At 41.6% G+C, this 20,279-nt stretch overlaps 1 protein-coding gene across 5 annotated transcripts; it reads left to right on the top strand.

Moving 5' to 3' along the window:
* Positions 1–1,412: 1,412 nt before the first annotated feature.
* Positions 1,413–17,401, top strand: fam120b (family with sequence similarity 120 member B). 5 transcript variants are annotated; one of them, XM_076110133.1, is made up of 16 exons: positions 1,413–1,506; positions 1,869–2,006; positions 2,627–2,817; positions 3,661–3,794; positions 4,006–4,128; positions 4,301–4,492; positions 4,739–5,003; positions 5,094–5,277; positions 5,541–5,642; positions 5,995–6,167; positions 8,148–8,240; positions 8,330–8,407; positions 11,155–11,361; positions 11,544–11,691; positions 16,512–16,776; positions 16,878–17,401. In XM_076110133.1, exons 2-16 carry the CDS (start codon positions 1,871–1,873, stop codon positions 16,906–16,908), a joined length of 2,322 nt encoding a protein of 773 aa, XP_075966248.1. In that variant the 5' UTR covers positions 1,413–1,506; positions 1,869–1,870; the 3' UTR covers positions 16,909–17,401. The 5 variants fall into 5 exon arrangements, with proteins under 5 accessions (XP_075966248.1, XP_075966250.1, XP_075966251.1 ...); XM_076110135.1 differs by lacking the exon at positions 8,330–8,407; XM_076110136.1 differs by lacking the exon at positions 1,413–1,506 and having other exon boundaries at positions 1,923–2,024.
* Positions 17,402–20,279: the final 2,878 nt, after the last annotated feature.

Raw genomic sequence — 20,279 nt, 5'->3', positions numbered from 1 at the left:
AACGATGTCAATACAACACAAACGTTTCCACACAGAGCTCATAAGACAACTCATTATCTGAAGCCAACGGGAAACCCACATGATATTCTATCACAGTCCACATGCAATTTACGTTTACTTCTCTGCTCTGCTCTGTACACTAGATCCTCGCCCTTTGTCCAACCATATCACAGCTGGGTGATGTTCTGCACTTCCTATCAGACTAAAGCATTATCAATAGCATTGATTGTGGATAAGAACATCATGTAAAATTAGCAAAATTATCCATTTGGCATGTTCTCAGATCACTCCACTCTAGAAAAACTCACAGCAACTTTACGGGACAACTTCAAACTGTATATGTACTATGTGCTTGTTTGTGATATAAAGCTATTGTCATCTTTTCTCTCTGTTTTGCCCTCTTTTGTTTGGTCTGACTATACACCTTTTTTTGTGTTATGTTGATGTAATTTGTACTGCATTGTCTCTTGTTGTTTACATTGCAAATAAAATAGCAATTCAGTCTGATTACCAGACTATCAACTTGGACCCAAACCTGAGAAACTACCTGAAGCTCTACAGCTCAACAGTTTTGAACATGAACATGCAACTTCAAGACAAGTGGGCCAAGTTCAGAATAGGTAAAGCAGCTGTTTGTTCAACATCTGCACATGTCTAGAACCCTGTTTCCTAAAACGTCCTCAAGGCTGAGGCCATCCTAACCTATAGACTTAAAATTAAGTTACCATTATTATTGTCGCAGGTGTTTTGGGGGAACCGAGGCACAAACCATTGGCCAAGTTCTATTTAAAACTAAAATGCCTATATGTGGTCTTCATGAGTCGAGTGGCCATAACCATCCAGTGCAATCATAGGGGGCAGATTTACAACACAGCTCCTCCCTCCTTGAAGATCAGTTGACTGGAAAGGGTGGATTGTCCTCCCAGTCCACAGAGCATCTGGCTGAGGAACGACAGATGCTGACAGCTGGACTGACATCCAGCATATGTCCCATTCTTTATTCCTGTTCCACTCAGACAATAGAGTGGAAGGGACGGGGGTGCTTTGTGTTGAGAAGGTAGACCTAATAGCTTGTGACTCCAGAAAAGAGCCCCCATTCTCCAGGAGAGGCTGGGGAGCAATTAGCCTGTCTCTGATCCTAGCCTGGGGAGTTATTATTGGTGGACTGAGCCCACAATAACCACAATGGTCTATTCTCATTCATGCCACCTTAAGATGTTTACTTTTTCATTACAGCACCAGTACAATGATGATCTCAGTTAGTTGTCCGAATTGTGCTCTAAGGATAGATTTTATGTTTGGTTTGCATAGTCTTTTATATCTGGATTAATCAAACAGATCATTTACTCTGGGTACTAATGCATTGCAAACGGTGGGATCCGTACGCTGAGCACGTGTGCTTTGTTTTGCAACGTGATGACGCCACGCGTAGATTACAGGAAGTCATTTGAAGTAAACACAACACGGATACATCCTGCACATGTAGGCTACACCACGATTTAAAAAGTAAGTCTTCTCTACGAGAAGGTGAAATTATTAACACACATAACTGTAGACTAGTTGGCTTGAAGGTAAAGGAAACGCAGCAGCCTCGCAATACATACGTGAAACGGCAGGAAGCTAAGCTAACCTTTAGCATCCAGGTCTACTCTCACTGAACCCTGAACTGAATCGCTATGCAAGCTGTCACGTGGTGTTTATCGTCTTGCAGTGACGTTAACCCGAAACAGTCACATTAATTAAACAGATGTTGCGAACACGTGACATTAACGTGGTAGTACAAATAAACTGGCATACTTTTTAGCATTTTGCTAAGTTACGTTTAAAGTTACCAATGAATTCAGTCTGTCTCTGTTTCTTCTCTGCAGGAATGGGCGTGAAAGGTCTTCAGTACTTTATGGACAGTTGCTGCCCAGAAGCCTGTGTGACTGTGTACCTGAGAGAAATGGCCAGACAACAAGTTGCCAAAAGCCAGCAAGGCTGCAGCAGCACAGCTGACACTACCAGTTGAGTTCAGTGTGCAGGTAGTGTGACAGTGTGGGGAGCAGCAGTGAGTTAGTAGTGAGGGGGGATATTAGTATATAAAATACAACAACAATTTCAGGCTTATACAGTATGATTAATTGTGCTGCTTCTGAAAACCAATGCAAGTATGTCTACTACTTGTCCAGTGTGCATTGTTTGATATTCAGTGAGAAGACACATGCATCTGTCTTGTCTGGGTGATGAGCCAAAAACTGTGCCTGAATTCTAATTTCCCAAAAGGAGTTAACATTTCAGTTTGGGCTAGTTTAATATTTATAGCACACTATTAGTGAAAGCATTCATGTGTTAGTCCAGTATTTCTAATTACAATAACTGCTGTTCACAATAACATACATAGACTTAGATTCAGTGATGCTAGTAGTTTAAAAGTTAAGAGTCGTGCTAACAGGAATACAGACAAAGTGAAATCAGGGACTGAGACAGCCGAGCCTAGCAGTCCGAATGACTGGCTTTGATAATCTAACGGCTGTAAGCTTTTTAAACTAAAAGATTTAAAAAACAGTACACTTGATTATTGGGGATGTGTATGTTAGCATACAGGCCTGCTCTCTGTTACATTTGTGTTTTCACTCTCATTTAGGCCCCACACTCGTTGTGGATGGTATGGCCTGCTTGCATCACTGGTACTCCTGTAAGGACTGGGTGTGTGGGGGGCAGTGGAGGGAGTACATGGATGTGCTGAAGGGCTGGGTGGAGGCCTTCACATCAGCAGGCATCAGACTGGTCTTCTTCTTCGATGGAGTGGTGGAAGAGCAGAAGAGACGAGTGTGGGTGAGGAAAGAAAGAAACAGACTGTGAACTTGTTGCGTTCAAATATATTCAACTTGAATATGTTGAAAGTCAAATTGTCTGATATCACCCGCACCTGCGGCAAATGCAGGTACTGATGTACTGGCCGTGCCCTCATATACAAACATGATGGAGAGACATCTACTCTATCCAACATCTTAAAGCAGAATCTAGATCCGGACCCTCTGGGAGCTCTGTTTGACATTACTGAAGGAGACAATCTTCATCTGACATCTGACATCTGATGAGCGCTGCATGGTGGCCTTTGCCTCACTTGGCTAGACGCACAGTTTTGCTCAAATTGAAGAATGCTGCCTCGCCCACGCAGTCAGCGGCTCAGAGAAGAAACTCACGGACCCTTTTTAATATACTTTCACAACACCCAAACATCACAACATCATTTTAACTCTACCCTTGACATGAACAATAAGTCCTGACTTCATGGCAATAGCTACAAGTTTAGTTTTTAAATTTCTTTGTTGACATTGTCCCTTTATACTTATTCCAGATAATCCAGCAGGAGGTTATTATTGTGATTTTTGTTATTTTTATGTGATGTCACATTGGTATATATTTTATAACAATGTGGAATAAATTTCACCCACCCTGGGTATTTTTGCTGAAAATGAATCAATCCACTACTTTCTTTAGTTTTAGAGTTTATTGACAGATTATTTTGAGCATTAGATGTTTATAATGTCAAAGAATTTAGAAGGCATCAACACGATATATTAAACGTCATTGACATTGAAATCTGAACTGGCAGAGCCTGGAGTTTACTCAACTGACCAACCCTCTCTATACAACATCCTCTCCTGTCCACAGGTGAAGAGGAGACGCAGAGTGAACGGGGAGATTTCTAAGATGTTTCGTCACATGAAGGCATATGGAGAGCAGCCTGGTAGAGAGCTCTTTTGTCTGCCTTCTGGTCTGGCAATATTCACAAGCTTTGCTCTCAGGTCAGCATTTACAAAACAATACAGTAGCCCTCTTGTACATAATGTATACGCTGTGATAATAAAGCCAATAATGTATATTATAGACTATAAATCATTGGATGGGGTTTGAACTGATATCCAGTGGTAGTTCTTGTTTTTCTGTTTATGGTGGAATTATTGTCTCTGTAGTTTGATATTATTTTCTTATTGCAGATGTTATTGTTGTTTACAGGTCATTGGGTCAGGAAGTGTTTTGCTCAGTGCAGGAGGCTGACTATGAGATTGCCAGCTATGCTCGTCAGCATGGCTGTATGGGCATTCTGGGTCAGGACTCAGACTTCATCATATACGACAGGTTTGTTAAAATGTTTTTATACTTTGGCACTTCATTGGATTGAAAAAATAAAAAAACTTCAGTTCCTGCAGAAAGACTTGCACTACACTACCTGCTGGTCAGTTAAAATGCTGATTAATAGATGAATTGATGTGATTGATAAGACAGTGACATGTGGTTTTATATTTTAAAGTGCCCCCTACTTGTCTGTGGCAGAGCTGCGGATAGACAGCCTCACCACTGTCATGTACGACCGACAGAGGCTCTGCCGAACCATCGGATTGACCGTTACCCAGCTACCACTGCTGGCCTGTCTCTTAGGTAACGATGTGGTGTCAGAGGAGCAGATGCAGCACATCAGGAACAACGCCATGACAACATACAGGTATCTGGGGTTTGTTCTCAATATTTGTTGAAATGTATGAGGAATTTACACTCGTGTCCTTTTCTAGATAAATCATACCTCTGTCGTTGACTACATTATAAGAACATTATAATGTGTGCTGAATGCACCCATTCATAATATTTAGAAAAATGTTCCATGAAATTATTTTCCAAGGCAGACTAATCTTGATTAGTGTGAGTAAACTGAGTTAAAGTGTAGATGATTATTATTATTATTGTTTCCCAGGACAAACAATCCCACACCACACTCTGGTGCTCCTCAGGGGCAGAAGGTGCTCGCTGTATCCCACCTTGTGAGCTCCTTGTGGGGAGGAGAGGAAAAAGAAACTGAGCTCATTCCTCAGTCTCTGAACCTGTCAGCTCCTCGCAGAGAGCTATTGAAGAGGGGGGTTCGCTCTTACTTGCTGCCTGGACAGGAAGCTTTTCAGCGAGGTGACATCTCTGCACTTCCCTCCGCCTTTGAGAAACATGTTAGTCCAGAAATATTAAAGGTATGTTCTGCCCCTCATGATGTCTCTTCAGTTTTGAGAGTACCAAATGTCACATTGACTTGCTATGTTTTACTTTGTGCTCTTCCCCAGGCCTGCAGAGAGAAGCATGTAGCCACAGAGGGTTTCATGGTTTACAGTGTTGTGTGTCAGGGAGTTATTGAATGTAGCAACACTCTGGAGGACGAGGAGAACACGGAGTTGCTGCCTCAGGCCCTCGTCTACCAGCCCTGCAGACAGCGCATCTATGGGCTGCTGCTGCTGCACGGCCGTGACGGTAGGACAGTTAACTTACTGGATGTCATAAACACACAGACACACACACACGCACTCTGGCAACAACATGCACATTGCCAGAAAACCAAATATCTAAGTATAAAGTCACCAACAGACATCTGAAGGTAGACACCCACAAATGTACAGAGGAGAGTAGTAGTTAAGAGGAGTAGTTTAAAAATAAAGACAAGTAAGCGCTTTTGTCTTCTCCATACAATGGTGCAAAGTCAGGCCAAGTCTGACCATGACTTTGCTTGTTTTCAGACAGCAGTGTCGACCTTCCAGCAGTCAGGGAATGGTTTGTCTATCCTGGAAACCCTCTGAAGGAACCTGACATGGTCCACCCTGTCCCAATCAGCCTCCCATGTACTGTACCTGCTCGTTTCCTCATTTGCTGTTCTCTGTATTTATTGGCAGCTGTTTATAGACAAAAACTGATTTGAATCTAGTTATGCCAGCTGATGTTAATTTGGAGAATGAGGAGATGAGGTTTTCTTTTAAGTATGGATGATGTTAGTCTATGCGTTGGTAATGGCTTTAAGTTTACAAAGCTTCTAATAAGCACAACAACAAAGGGGTCATTTGGTCGAAGAACATGTTGCAATGTTTCCTAGGAATTATGTTTGGCCATCAGAATGACATGAAAAGTTGCTTCTGGTTATGTTTGAAAGCTTAAAGAGAAAGTCCCACGGTAATGTTTCTCTGTCTGAATGTGTAGGTGATCAGCCCAGTCTGGACTTGTTATGGTTCGGCACTGGTCCTGAAGTTTCTACACTTCGCTTGATGTCCTTCCTTTCAATCTTCGATTGCCAGGAGTTCTCTGACTTGTCTGGAGGTATTGAAGACTCTCTCCTGGCTGCTCTCTGCCTGGTCACGTACATAGTCCTCCAGGTAGTGTCAACTCTTTCTTGTTTCTTTGATAGGTTTCAGTGGATGATGAAAAGAGATTCAACAAAGGTCGTTAGCCAATGCTGAGGAGAGTATTTATTGAGCAAAAATCAAATTAATTTATCAGGAAAAGGTGGAAACACTTTGTCTAACTACATAAAACCCTCTGAGAAAGATAAACTGAAAACCCCAATCAAAGACTTGTACAAGCAGTCCAATGATTTGATTATGAGACTCTCATATCTCATGAGTCATTTAAAGGTATTTATAAAATAGAAACAAATAGAAAATAGTATTTACTTGAGTGATAAATAATTTGTTCTTCTAATTAAAATTACATGTAAGTGAATTTTTTTGATGCTATACTAGTTTTTATTCCACTACAACCGTCTCTTGAGTCACGTTGGGTGTTCCAGGTGCAGAAAACATGAAAACATCATTAGTGATGGGTACTTCACTGTGATTGATGAGACTGTTTTGGTTTTCACTGGTCTGGCGGCATGTTTTGCTTTTGCATTCAATGAATAGGTTAAGCTGTTACTGTAAATTAAGCAGTCGGGCACAATAGCATCAGTTTGTATTGAGGCATATAAGTCATCTTTTGATTTAGGATTTACTACTATAACATATAGACAACAATTATTCTGCTCTTTTGTCAACTTGTGATTTGAAGTTAAACATCACTTGTTGGCGGTTTGTTGTGTGTTGTTTTGTCTTGGCTTAATGGTAACCACTATCACCCACTGAGTGCCCAGTTTAGCCACAGACACTGGTCTTTGTAACTCCAGCTCTTACGTCAACAGCTGCTCTGATAACCACCCAGAGGCTTTGAATATCTTAAGAGCCATTTCTTAATTCACCTTGATACAATTGTGTCCTTATTTTGGTTGTAAATATTAAACTATAAACAAATATTAAACTATAAACATGTGTGCTGTTTGTAATCCTGTTCTAATGCCTTGTTTTTTAATTCTTCCAACAGAGTGATCACTTTTCAAAGTAAACCGGAGTAGTAGTAAAAAGCAAAGATTTGTGATTTTGGTTTGCACATTCTGCATTGACGTCATCTTATTGAGCTTTAACACAACAGAGATTACAGGATCACATCACCTGGATAAAGGTGCATGCGTCATTTCGCAGAAGCTAAACAAAAATTAACTCTGTAGATTAATTTATCAGCTCTGTAACAAACAGGTCTGACACAAGAGATTTCACTTGCTTTGCATTTTTCAAAACAATGCTTCAATTTAAACATCTTTGTGTCGCAATGTATAAAATACGTGAGTTAAAGTTCTCCCATAAAATTGTCGGACTCATGACAGTAAAAAAACAACAACAAATCAAATTAAATTTTTCATTTCCAAACTTGTATTCTTCAGCCCCAACCAAAGCTGACTCAAGTGACATCACTTGAGGCTTTACGCAGCCCGTTCTGGAGCCACCAAAAGCTTTATACAACAGAAAAACAAGAAGGGTAGTCAAACATACGATCGGTGAAGTTTTAACAAACAAGCTAAATGAGGATATTAACCCTACACCTTTGTAAGTTAGACCAACCGTTACAATATCATTTTACCGAGCACCACTCTGTTCAGTTTAGACTCAAAGGATCTAGATTTTGGGGATAACAGACAGATCATTTAAATGGATGACGGACCAACAGACGGACAGAAGAGCAGCTTGTTAGACGGCCCGTTAGACGAGTAGTCGGGCTGACAGACAACAGTAGCTGTTGTTGTCTGATCACGGCTGCACTCACATTCCCTCGTCACTCTTCAATTTAAATAGCTTCAGGGTTTGTTTGTTTTGTACACACAGCTGGGCAGCCTTGTTTCTGCTTTCAGCATTTTTCTTTTCTCTGTTGAATTGTTGTACAGAGAGCAGACAAAACAAACGGACCCACACAAAAGACAAACTGGGATGTGATTGAGTTGACTAACCATATATTGTCCACTGTGTGTGTGTGTGTTTGTATGTTTTCAGGTACAAACTTTTTCTCAAGAAGACGTGGATGCTTACCTGAGTCAGGCTGTGTGTCTGAGACTAAAATCCCCTGATGAGCTTCAACAGATCAAGGTCAGTTAACACAAACGCACGCATAATGTGTAAATGGTCCACTGTTTTTGAAAAGGAACAGATCCGTTTTCTGATTTTCATCCCCTCAGTTTGTTCCAATGTACCCCAACGTTGTTGACGTTCCTGCTGCAAGAAGACAATGTCTCCTCCAGTTTACAGTCAACAAGGTCCGTCTGTGGCAAACACAGCTCAGAAAATGTTTCCAGTTATAGAAAGTCAGAAGAAAAATGGGGAGAAGACACAAATAAGCTTCTGATTGTGTCTCCAGAAAAACAAAGCAAAGTAAACAAACAAAAAACCTAAAACAATTATGGCTAAACTGCAGTGTGGTTGTATTGAAAATGGTAATTTTTGTATTATAGATTAAAAAAAAATCTGGATTCTTAATTTATGTTCTTGTATATTTTTACAGACACAACCTGAAGTCTGATGGTTTGAGATGATATCACTGTCACATCTGAAGCAGCTGTAGTTCAAGTTGCAATTGTTATAGCTGGTGATCAAATTACGAGAAATCTGTGTTAACTAGAGCCAAATCCGACTCACAGCTTCACTGTGATCACATCGTTACGTCGCAGCGTTTTAAATGATGAAATTGCCGTTCTGATGCCCAGCGATGAAGAAACACTGATCAGAATGAACGCTTAGACAGAAACTGACAGAAGATTTATTTTAAATAAATGTCACAATCATTTCAGTTATTGTAACAACACAATTAATTTGAAGACGTCTCTTTGGGCTTCAGAAACTTGTAATGGGCTTTTTCACAATGTTTACTAAGTGGTCGTAAACAATAATCGATAGATTGATTGATAGATAATGCCAAGACTCAATAGTTTGCAGTCTTAATCTAGACAGAAGTGTCAATAACATCAGCGAGGCAGCATTATTACTTCTCCTCACGGTCTTCAGTGAGCTCAGTGGATCTGACTCATGAGCTCTCACAGATTCAAGAGTCAGCTGTGCTTTTCCATTCTCTGGGAAAACGGCTGCGCTGTTTGCTGCCTTGTAGCCCCATTTATTTTTACTGCTTAATTACCATACTTATGTCAAGTAATTTGTATTTTTGCTGCCTGTCTGTTTCCTACACAATAATTAGGGCTGGGCGTTGATTTGAATATGCTGTCTGGGAGAAGTTCAAGGCTGCAGCAGGGGGGTTAACTGAGTGACTAGTATGGATTAACTACACACACACACACACACACACACACACACACACAAATATAATATAATGCATGAATATACGGACATGAACACCCACAGTAATGTATTTAAATATTAGATTCTGTATGCATTTGTGTGCAGAGCACTGTACCAATTGAAAACCTCTTTATATTTTCAAAACACAAAAAATGTATAATTTGAATTGTGTTCAGCTGACTGAAAATGACTCACAGCATATGTGTGTGTGTTTAGGGGAAAGGGGTTGCGGGTAGGTTTTGAGATGGGTTGGTTTCGTTTCAACATTCTTCCCCAGGGGACTGTGATTGTGGCGTGTGTGTGTGTGTGTGTGTGTGTGTGACAGAGAGTGTGCTGGCGACAGTCGCCTGTCTGTCCTGGCTGACGCTCACCACATGGAGCTATTTACACCAAGCACACTCCGCCCGCTGGACACACACACTCACACACACGTTTCTGTCTTTGTCTCTCTCACTTTGAGTGTTCTCATGTTCCTCTACTTAACGCTCTCGACCACTTTCTCTTTTTTCTGTCTCTCTTCACGTTGCATTTTATCTCTTTTATTCTCTCCCTCTCTTTTTGTGTTGGTGTGTTTGTGTGCGCCTTCAAGCTTTTGTGTCTAGTGGTTCATTGTTTTCAGAAGGTGAAGCTGTATTTGACTGGAAGCAGGTGGCAGGCAGGGCTGTGTGTGTGTGTGTGTGTACACACGTAATCACTGTTATCAGTGCTATCTACCAGAGGACAGGTGAGAGCAGAAAAAACACACACACACACACACACCCTGAGAACATCTGCCTGGTGTTGTCACAGTTAGCTTGCTCTCCACTTCTTCTTCATCACCCTCGTCTTCTTTTTCTTTATTGTCCTACTCCAGTTTTTTCTTTCTTTCCGCTCTTTCTCTTTCTTATGATCTTTGTCAGCAAACAACATAATCTTCTTCCTGATTTTACTTTAGTGAGTCAACTGAAACTATCCGAACTGAATCCAAAAATCCCAGCACCAGCATTTATTTTGCCGAAACATAAAATATCTGAGGAGAATATTGTGTCTAGTGGTGTACTGGCCGTCTGGCATTCACCTTTCTCCCTCTGGTCTCATCAGTCAACCTTGCAAGAATTCATAGTGTCAATCATCAAATCATTTACTAAGAAAAGTCTAAGGCCTCATTCAAATCCCACCTGAACTGCAGCATCTTACTTTCATATAAGTGTGAGATGCTGTTGCAGTGAACAAATCTATGCAAAGAAGTTTCACAGTGAAATGTGGAAACCAGATCAGCCAATCAATTTCCCCTAGCTAGCTAGTGACAGTGAAGTGGGTGGTCTGAGTCGTATATCATTGTGTGATTTATGTGTTAGGCTTGAGCAGATGAGGTTGTGCAAATTGGGTTCAATTCATCAATTAGTTTAGCAGCTGGGAGTAAAATTGTAAGGAATTTGTTTCGGGTGGTGACACTAAGCATATTGGAGAAACAGATGGCTCTTTAAGGCAAGCACTGTTTAAATGATGCTCTCTCTACGTATGGTGGAGTGATCGTCTGTGTGGTCAGTGGTGAAACTTCACCTCTGTGTTGAAGTCGGGTATGACCTGCTGGCAGCTCAAAAGAGAGTCACTGTCACTGCAGTGGTGGTTGTCTCATCTTTAAAGTAGAGATACTCCAAAGTATCGAGCCTCGTGATGAAGATGTACTTCCAACCAAAGATAAAGCCAAACTTTGTTCCTCCTCTATTCTCAGCTGCCTGTCCTGTCCAGTCGTGCGGTGCAGCTGGGATCTCTCTACGTCCGAGGACTGAGCAACCTGCTGGGTGCGAACTGTGCCAGCGGCTGCCCGCTGCCCATCGCTGCCCTTATGCCTTGGCACAGCTTCGATGGACGGCTGTTCCACTCAAAGTACCTGCTGGCACATAGCGGCACAGAGAAGACTGTGTTGCTGGACAGCGATGTGAGTGGAGACAGAAAAACAAAAAGGGGAATGTGTTTGTGTTTGTGGCATGATTTTGAGGAAAGAAAAAAAGTTGTCTTCTGTTGCAACTGCTTGTATGATTTTCTGTATTATTTTTACCATGAACAGAATGATTGAGACAAGACTGACCAAAGTGTGTTATCGTTTGCCTTTCTCTCCAGCCGTCCTGTTTGTCTCTGTTTCTTCGCCTGAGAGAGAAACTTACAGAAACCTGCAGGAAGAGAGGCAGAGTCCTGCAGTCCAGACCCTATGCACCAGAACAAGGTCATAGAATCACACCAGGACCCAGATACAGAGAAAGACACGCAGGTGAGACGTAATTCTGACTGACATGCCTTTACCTACAACTTCGGCCATCTGCCTTTCACAGATTGTTTTCAGTGCAAGTGAACACTTTCTTTTCACTTGTAACCGGTAGGCATTGGACAATATGTAACTTTCATGTCACAATTATCCTGTTTAAGATAATTGTGATTCACAATATTCTCCAGATAACTATCAAAATAGGCATAGAACTCTGAAAATTGCACTAGAACAGTGATTCTCAACTGGTGGGTCCCGACCCATCAGTGGGTCGCGGGCCTTTGCCTGAAGAAAAAAAAAGAAACTGTGCTTTTATTTTGAAGGGGATTTTTTATGCAGCGGAGTTATTCACACTCCTTAACAGTATTTGGCGTTAATGCCTTGTAATGCTAATAGACACCCACCATTTCACAGTATAGAACAACACCCACAAAGTTTGTTTTCATTTGTTAATTGCGCGAAATGCAAGTATGACACCGACTACATGTGGATTTTCTTACATTGAGGACAAAAGAGGGCAAAAACCTCTGTGTTTTGTGACGGGAACAATTTTTCTGCACAAGAGAGCTCCCTACTACTATGACTGCAGAGGACATTTTCAGCTCAGGTTCAAACTGCACCATCTTTTCATTAAATTAATTTGAGAAGTTGAAAATTTGGGTCGCGGCTTGTCATTAAGGGATGATGGTGGGTCCCGCAGCCAGACCAGTTGAGAACCACTGCACTAGAACATACCGGAACAACTTAACCTTGTTAAACTAAATAGTTAGGGAATTATTTTTGTAGTGGATCACAGATATTTGAACTGAAATGAGCACGTTCTGTTGTTTTGATTAATGTTAGTGTTTTAAAAGGGATTTAATGCCTTACATGTTTTCTCCTTCTTTCCTCTGACTCAACTCTGTCGGTGAATGTTGGTTCTGTGTTGTTTCGTGTAACATAATTATGTTGCTACTTTGACCAGAACTCTTTGGAAAAAGAGATTTTGGTGTTGTGACCATCATGGTTAAATAAAGGTCAGAGAGAGAAAAACGTTTTGACCTGAATTAAGAAATGTTATGGTGTTTCTAGGGCGCCCTGGTGGCCTGGTGGTTAAGATGCATACCATATAACCACAAGGCCTTGGTGCAAATCTGGCTGGGGACCGTTGTGGCATCACATCCCTCTTTGTCTTCCTGTGTTTCCTTTTCTTATTGTAAAGTTTACAATAAATAAGAAAAAATGCCCCCCAAAACATTATAAAAGTGATGTTTTGATGGCTGTATTATTTGTAAGGCTTTATGTCTTTATGTCTAATCGCTGTTGAAAGTACAGAGACGTAAAAGGGCCTCCAGTGATCCGTGTGGTAGAAACACACAGTGGCTCACATGAAAAACTGATGAAAATACTCCTGGAGCCAAACAGAGCAGCAGCATTTTAATCTGACAGTTCATCTGTGGTTGTAGTTCTCTGGTGCCCCTCACCGAACCACATTACCCAGAGGGCCTCGCTGTAACGAGCTCCATGTGTGCTGCAACCTTAATGCATACCAGCGTGCGCGCGTACACACACACACGTGCACGCTTGGATCCGAGACTTTGCCTAGTCAGTGCACCAGTAATAGTAGGTTTCTGTTTATAGGCTGAGAGAGCTCTATTTTAAGACACACAACAAGGCTGACTGATTACAGACCTCTCTCTTCTGTCTCTCCCCTTCCCCTCAGTCGTTCCCCTCTGTCTAACTCCTCATCCTTTTCTTTTTCTTTTACTGTTTTCTTCATCCTCTCTTTTCCCCATTGCTCACTGTTGTTCTCTTTCTGGTGCTGCATTCAGAGCCTTAACATTCTCCAGACGCCTTTCCATCTAATTATACACAGATTTTCAAACATATTCACCCTCTTAAACACCTACAACTTGAATTGTGATAAGGCTTTTACACACCAGGGGCGTGACGACGTGAAACAACATGAAAATTTCGAAATACTTGGCTGTTCATATATCATCTGTGCTATTCATAACGGCAGCAATGCAAATTCGTGACAGCACTTTTTCAATAAAATGTTTGAAGAGCTTCACGCCGACAAAGGATCAACTACTGGTAGTCTAAGCTATTGTTAGCTATTTCATAGAGTTTTGTTTTAGCGAAATGCTCTGAATGAATTTGATGCCCCTCTGGTAAACAGTTACGCAGTGTATATGTCTAGGGCTTTTATTGTGAAAGGTAAGAACTGAAGGACTGGATCCAGTATGCGCTGCCTTTGTCAAGATTGAAACGAGTAATAAAGTTTGCTGTCTTGGTTCGGACCAAGGAGCCTCTGGGATGTTATACAATGTAGTGTACGCACATTGGTTGATTGATTGGTTGATGCCTCTTTTTTTGCCACGTAAGATTTGTGTTCTGTGTGAAAGAACAAAACAGCAGTTCGAAAAGATCAATTGACATGTAAATTAATCGCATGAAGAAAAAACCTGCCCCCGGTGTGTAAAGGCCTTGAATGTGGCCTGTCAGTATATGATGCTCTCAGACTTTAGGTCAAGTTGAGCTTCGTGTTGGTTCAGGACTCGTCCTGCTCAGTGTTCAATCTCAGAAGACGACTCTGCAGAAGCTTATGAAACGTGAACCCATAGTTTCTGTTCAGCCCTGTGACTAAACCTTTAGTAAACCTTTAGCGACCGACTCTCTGCGTGCCATGTTGGTCCAGAGTCTCCCAGAATTGCGCCGAACTGTCTGCGTTTTGCCCAAGTCAACCCTCGTTGGTCTCATGAGGATGTTTCTGGTTTTACAGATGGAAGGCTATACACTCTTTCTACCTCGGTGTTTCATTTCTGCCAGACGCAGACACCAATCATTACTACAGAACTGTGGGGATATGGAGTGTGTGTGTGTTTGAGAGAGAGACAGAGAGTTTGTGTGTGCGTGAGAGTAGTGGTGGCGCTATGTGGTATCGTTGAGGGCCCGGTTTGGTTTTTGTTTGGAATCAGGCCTGATGTTTAGTCTCCTCAGCAAATATCTCCTCTGCCCGCCTGCCCTTGCAATTACACTCCAACAGTGGATCCAGTTTAGCTGCTCTCCCACGTCTCTTCAGTTTATTTCAGATTGCTTCCCATTCGTAGAGTATATTTTACTTTAGAGCAGTGTCGTCTCCTCCGATCTGTCCTCTGATAGTTTTTACTTTCATTAACACACATTTAACTCTCCTCTTACAAAGGAAGAACACATTTCTTCTCATACCTCTCTCTAATCTTATTTATCCCACTGTTTTGGTTTTAGTCTGAATCTCAATCTGAGAAACTGAAACTTTTCCAAAAGACAAGCCAACCACAGAAACAGTTTTGGTGCTTGTGGCCTGACTGACACATTTATTTATGCATGGTATCCTTTCATGTTTTTTTTTTGTCTGTACTTTCACATTGAGTGAGTGGATTGGTGGAAGGATGGCGGCTGATTTGGCTTAGCTGGCTACGGCTCCCTTTTGGCAACGTCTAAAGTTGGACTTGGTGCTTTATTTCAAGCATTTTGTAATTAAAATCTGCCACATCTGTCAAAGCTCCTGAAGTGAAAAGTATCTCACAGGCTTTTCTGAATGCGAGGGCAGATTTTAATGGGAGCTAAACAGGAGTAGGGAAACATTTAGCTTTTTCTGTCTAATAATTGATTTTGTGACCAAAAGTAGAGCAACAGACCATAAACACAAACATATGTTTCATCTTAGTTTTTTGTTTTTTTTATTTGTTAGATGACAGTTGACAAGGAGATCTGTAAGCGTTCAGCTTTGTGAAACTTTTTCTTTTCTGAATAATTCGACTTTCAGCACTGGCAGCGTTTGTCAGACGTGATGAGTGTGTGTGTGTCCTCTGTGATATGGCCATGGGTTGTTTTTTTGGCTGTTCTGTGGGTAACCTTGAAATAATTGTGGACAGACTTTAAAGGCAAACTGTGTGTGTGTGTGTGTGTGTGTGTGTGTGTGTGTGTGTGTGTGTGTGTGTGTGTGTGTGTGTGTGTGTGTGTGTGTGTGTGTGTGTGTGTGTGTGTGTGTGTGTGTGTGTGTGTGTGTGTGTGTGTGTGTGTGTGTAACCAAAGCTTGCACACTCTAGACTTCTGCCTTATGGAATTGAAAATGAACAGAGAGAGAGATGGGAGGGGAAAAAAACAATTGTTTTTTCACATAGTGGGTCATTTATTCCAGATTGTTGAATTCATCAAAGTCAACCTTAACTCATCACTTACCCGTTCCATTAGTCCAGACTCTTAAAATGATAACGGCTATAATGTAGGCGAATAATTCATCAGAAAACTAAAATATAATGTTTTGATTTTCCCTGCCACAACTTAACTGTTTTAATTCGCTCTCTCTGCTCTCATCGGTTTCGGTTGCAGCAGAAAACGCCGATGTACACAACCTGCTCAGCACCAAACAGCAGACAGACGCAGTTAGAGATTAGCTGGCGAACATAGTGGAGCATTTAGCAGCTAAAGAGAGATATTTCTGATATGCACAATCTTAAATTAATGCTAATGTTGCTCTCTAACTGCTGGATGTGTAATTAGAAAAACATTTTTTTATTTAAATTTCTGCTGTATTTATCAGTTACTGTAGGTTTAAGCACATTTTGGTTGAAGTAACTATTAATATCCAATAACTAAAACAACTGCTTCATCTTGGTGCTGTTTAGTCAGATTTGACTGCCAGTGGCAGAAATATCCAACATTAGACTTTTCCATTAGGCCCATCGCACTTCAAACAAGACAGTACACGACAATACAGAAACTTAGTCGGAGCATAGTGTGTTCATGTAGGACTTAATAAGTTTTACTGTCCTTTTAAGTATGACATTTCTCACTTTCAGGTAGCAGTGAGAACTGGAGGAAAAGAGGAGAAACAACAGGAGGCCATCGACATGGAGGAGGATGGAGGGAGAGAGGGGAGGCAAGTGGAGACCCGAGTGAAAATGACAGCAGTGAGAGACTGTGGCAGAGAGGAGACCATTTCAACCCTCACTCTCACTCTTATCCTTACGGCCATGATGGAGGAGCCCAGAACACGAGGCGTCCTCAAATACAGTCCAGAGGTCGATCGTACCACAACAGAGGGAGATACAGGCCGGCTCCGAGGTAACATCGGTGTGGAACTAGATGTTCCTCCTCTTTTTTAATGTTTCGTCTGTTCTTATCTCCTCTATAATGTCACATTTCATCCCCTCCCCTCCTCTCAGATGGTCGCAGCCTCCTGCACCAGGAACATAACTCGACCCCGAATAGAGAGGAGAGAAGAGGAGGATTAGAGGGGAGGATTTGAGGAGTTAAGAGGATGGGAGAGATGTGATGAAAGCAGTGAAGGAATCAAATGTCTCTGAACAAACTGGTTAGTGAATTACCCGTCAGGAATGTTTGTCTAAAGGATGCAGTAAGTAGAGAAATGGGGATTAAGAGATGGCGGCATGAAGAGATTAGGAATCGTCATTTAATTTGCCATTTTAACCTTAATTTGTCTTTTTTTTGTGCATCTCAAAATAATCCGGTAGACATACTTTAATAGTCAAATCATTTTAAAGCCTCTCCTTTATATCAGGGAAACTGACCTGTTTTAATGTGACGAAGAATGTACAGTTCGCATCAGCACTCACCAAACAAACACAGAAATGAGCTACTTCAAACATGCACTGAAGTAGATCAATGGTTAATCCCCGAGCCTGTTTCACCTCTTATCTTTGACAATAAAAGAACAGAGATCTTAAAAGCTGTGTGTGTCCAGTGGTATAATCCTTTTAAAGGCATGGTTTTAACTAGAGAAACAGTAATGCAAGTATCAAGTATCAGCTAAAATAGGCCGTCAGTGCCGGAGATTTATACACCTCTGTAAGGTGATGCCAAGAGCCGTTTGTGACACGTCAAAAACAAAGTGAGGCAACTTGAGTGTTTGCTTTTTTCATACACAGAACAATGTGAGTTGTCTGTAATGGATACTAATAGAGAAAGATGTTTATATGTTAAACTGTTTTGTACCGAGTCCTGAGTTAAGTAAACATGACCGAAATTTGTTGTCTTAAAAATACCAGAACCAGATTTCACACTATGTGACAATAACATTTAGAGTATTGAGCGTGTTGGGATCAAAATGACGTGTGTGTGCGTGTGCATGTTTGTTGGGTTGATGATGAATGTATAGCCTTTACAGCAAGGCTGACAGAGTGTCTTCCTGTAGCACAGTGAATGTCGTAAAACTTACCAGAGAGGAAAAGGATGCAGAGAAAGTTCCTGTGTGTGTGTGTGTGTGTGTGTGTGTGTGTGTGTGTGTGTGTGTGTGTGTGTGTGTGTGTGTGTGTGTGTGTGTGTGTGTGTAAGCGGTAAAGAGTAAAGAAATGTGAGAGTGAATTTCTCAACAAACGGAAACAAATGAGGGGAAATCAGAGTGTTGATACAGTGATGTGAGACGGTGTGACAGAGCGGAGAGTTACATCAGTTTTTTCTCCTGTAGTTCAATGATAGACTCATTATACAGTAACAGATACAGGACTATTTGGTAGTGGTTTTATAAGCCCTCAGACTTCAAAAAAACACTCAGCACATGGACTGGGTTTGAGATAGTAATCTTTTATGTTGTGTATCAATCTTATGTGATGTGTTACTGCGGTGTGGTGCTTTTTGGAGGGAATATTTGCGTTTTTATAGTTTTTGTAATTCTATGATTACTTACATTCTAAAATTCAATATAAAATAATTGAAAACATCAACATGGATCAGTAAACATCGTTGCATGAAACTTCGTTTCCCGTAATCTCTACAACGGAGGTGAGTTAGCTTGTCCCATAGATTCACAATTGCCACATCTATGGGGATCACCCAAGTTGAAAAATCCTTAATGTTTCCTTTTGTGTGACTCCATCATATACATTCTATATACAGTATTCTGTTTAGGTATAGTGCCAGAGCAATGTGTCGTTTTCACAAGTGATGTACAGTGTAAAACATTCAGTAAATGTACAGAGTTGAAATTGAACAAGAGAGGAATTGAACAACTCATTGATTATGAGTTTTCTAAGGGGATGTGATCAAAGCATCCCCTCCCCGTCTCCCCTCTCAGTCCAGAGGCAGCAGAACAAACATCAGAGCGTGTGTGTTTTTAGGTTCGTAACTGTGGTGAGTGGAGTGGTAGTGTACATGAGGAGGGGCGACAAGGGTGGGGCACGCAACACACATACATGAGTCGGGTCCAGTTGCCCCTTCTACATAATAACAATAACAGGAGGAGGGATGTTTTTTGTGGTGAATAGGAAGCGAGGGATGGAAAGTTAAAACGGGAGAGAAAAAAACAAAGTGGAAGACGGAAATGAAGGAGTTTAAAGGAGAGATGAGACGTAAACATTGAGAATAGGAAAACGAGGAAGACGTGGAGCGGAGGAAACGCAGCCAGAGGAGTGGGCTATGGAGAGGTGGAAGACTAAGAATAGAGAAAACTACAGAAAACAGGATGAGAGTGGAGAAAAGCCAGGAGGTGGATTTAGAGTAGAGGAAAGGGTAAGACAGAAGAGTTAAGAACACAAGTAATTTGAGTCAGTAGTCCTGCTTCAACCACAGGAAACCCTGTTGGCTGCCTGACAGATCAGCTTCCTGCGTGTGTGTGTGTGTGTGTGTGTGTGTGTGCGTGTGTCTGGGTGGTGGAGGTCTGGGTGTGGTCCCTCCAGTAGCAGGGAGACAAACAGTCAAACCCCCTTTCGAGGCCTCCACCCCGGGATTGGCCTCTTTCCTCTCCGGTGGCAGTCATTCAACAGGCTGTCCGCTCCATTTCGTCCTACACTCACTGTCTGTCTTATCTAAACTCTCTGAGGCTTTCTTCCTGCCGAAGTCATCAAACCAGGCAGCCAATGGTGAAACCCAGCTGGACCAAGGGAATTTGATTTTAAAACCTTGTGGTGCCCAGCGGTGACCACAATGGGTGGCACCTAAATGTATCCCGTCGTAACCACAAAACCACTTCATCAAACTTCACCCGAAGGAAAGAGGCCCTTTGAGGCAGAGTTACACTTTCATGACTTCACGCATTTACCTCTGGACAGGTGCAACATGGTTAAACCGTGTAGTGTTTGTCACAGGGGTTTTGGATGTTATGATATTTCCCAGCCTCAATCTGGTGAGAATGGTCTGTTCTGATGGGTAAAAGTCACAATGAGGCTTACATTTGTGTGTCTCAACAACTATTTGATGTATCCCCATGAAATTTGGATCAAACATTCATGTTCCCATCAGTATTAACTGTAAGAACTCTGGTGATCCGTTAGCTTTTCATCTGAAGGCCAGTTCGTCTGTGTGGCTGTGGACTGTCCGTCACTAGAAAAGTTAACTGGACACTCTTACCGTACTGTTCTTGTATCGTATTCCCCATCCATGGTCCTACCCTTTTCCTTTTTTATGTTCAGTCAAATACAGTAAAGAAAGGAGCTCTTCTTGTAGGAGGTCACCATCACGTTTTCTTGCATCTGTGTTACGTTTCGAGGGTATGCACACCCGTGATTGTAGTATGTATATGTTGGGACTTCACCATGTGGTTGCAACAAAGAGAGAGGCCTGCATGTCATTTTGAAAGCTTGGATTGTAAAATCACGCCAACCCCCCAACAG

Source organism: Anarhichas minor, unplaced genomic scaffold (genome assembly GCF_050575085.1).
Source record: "Anarhichas minor isolate MPS153535 unplaced genomic scaffold, ASM5057508v1 ptg000042l, whole genome shotgun sequence".
NCBI classification, from domain to species: domain Eukaryota; kingdom Metazoa; phylum Chordata; class Actinopteri; order Perciformes; family Anarhichadidae; genus Anarhichas; species Anarhichas minor.
This window is presented reverse-complemented; position numbering and strand designations above follow the sequence as displayed.

Bases quoted from the DNA above. Each gene is read 5' to 3' on its own strand.
- fam120b (XM_076110133.1), top strand. From the start codon at position 1,871: ATGGGCGTGAAAGGTCTTCAGTACTTTATGGACAGTTGCTGCCCAGAA. The intron at 5,278-5,540 runs GTAGGACAGTTA...GCTTGTTTTCAG, and splicing joins GCTGCTGCACGGCCGTGACG to ACAGCAGTGTCGACCTTCCA. The intron at 6,168-8,147 runs GTAGTGTCAACT...GTATGTTTTCAG, and splicing joins TCACGTACATAGTCCTCCAG to GTACAAACTTTTTCTCAAGA.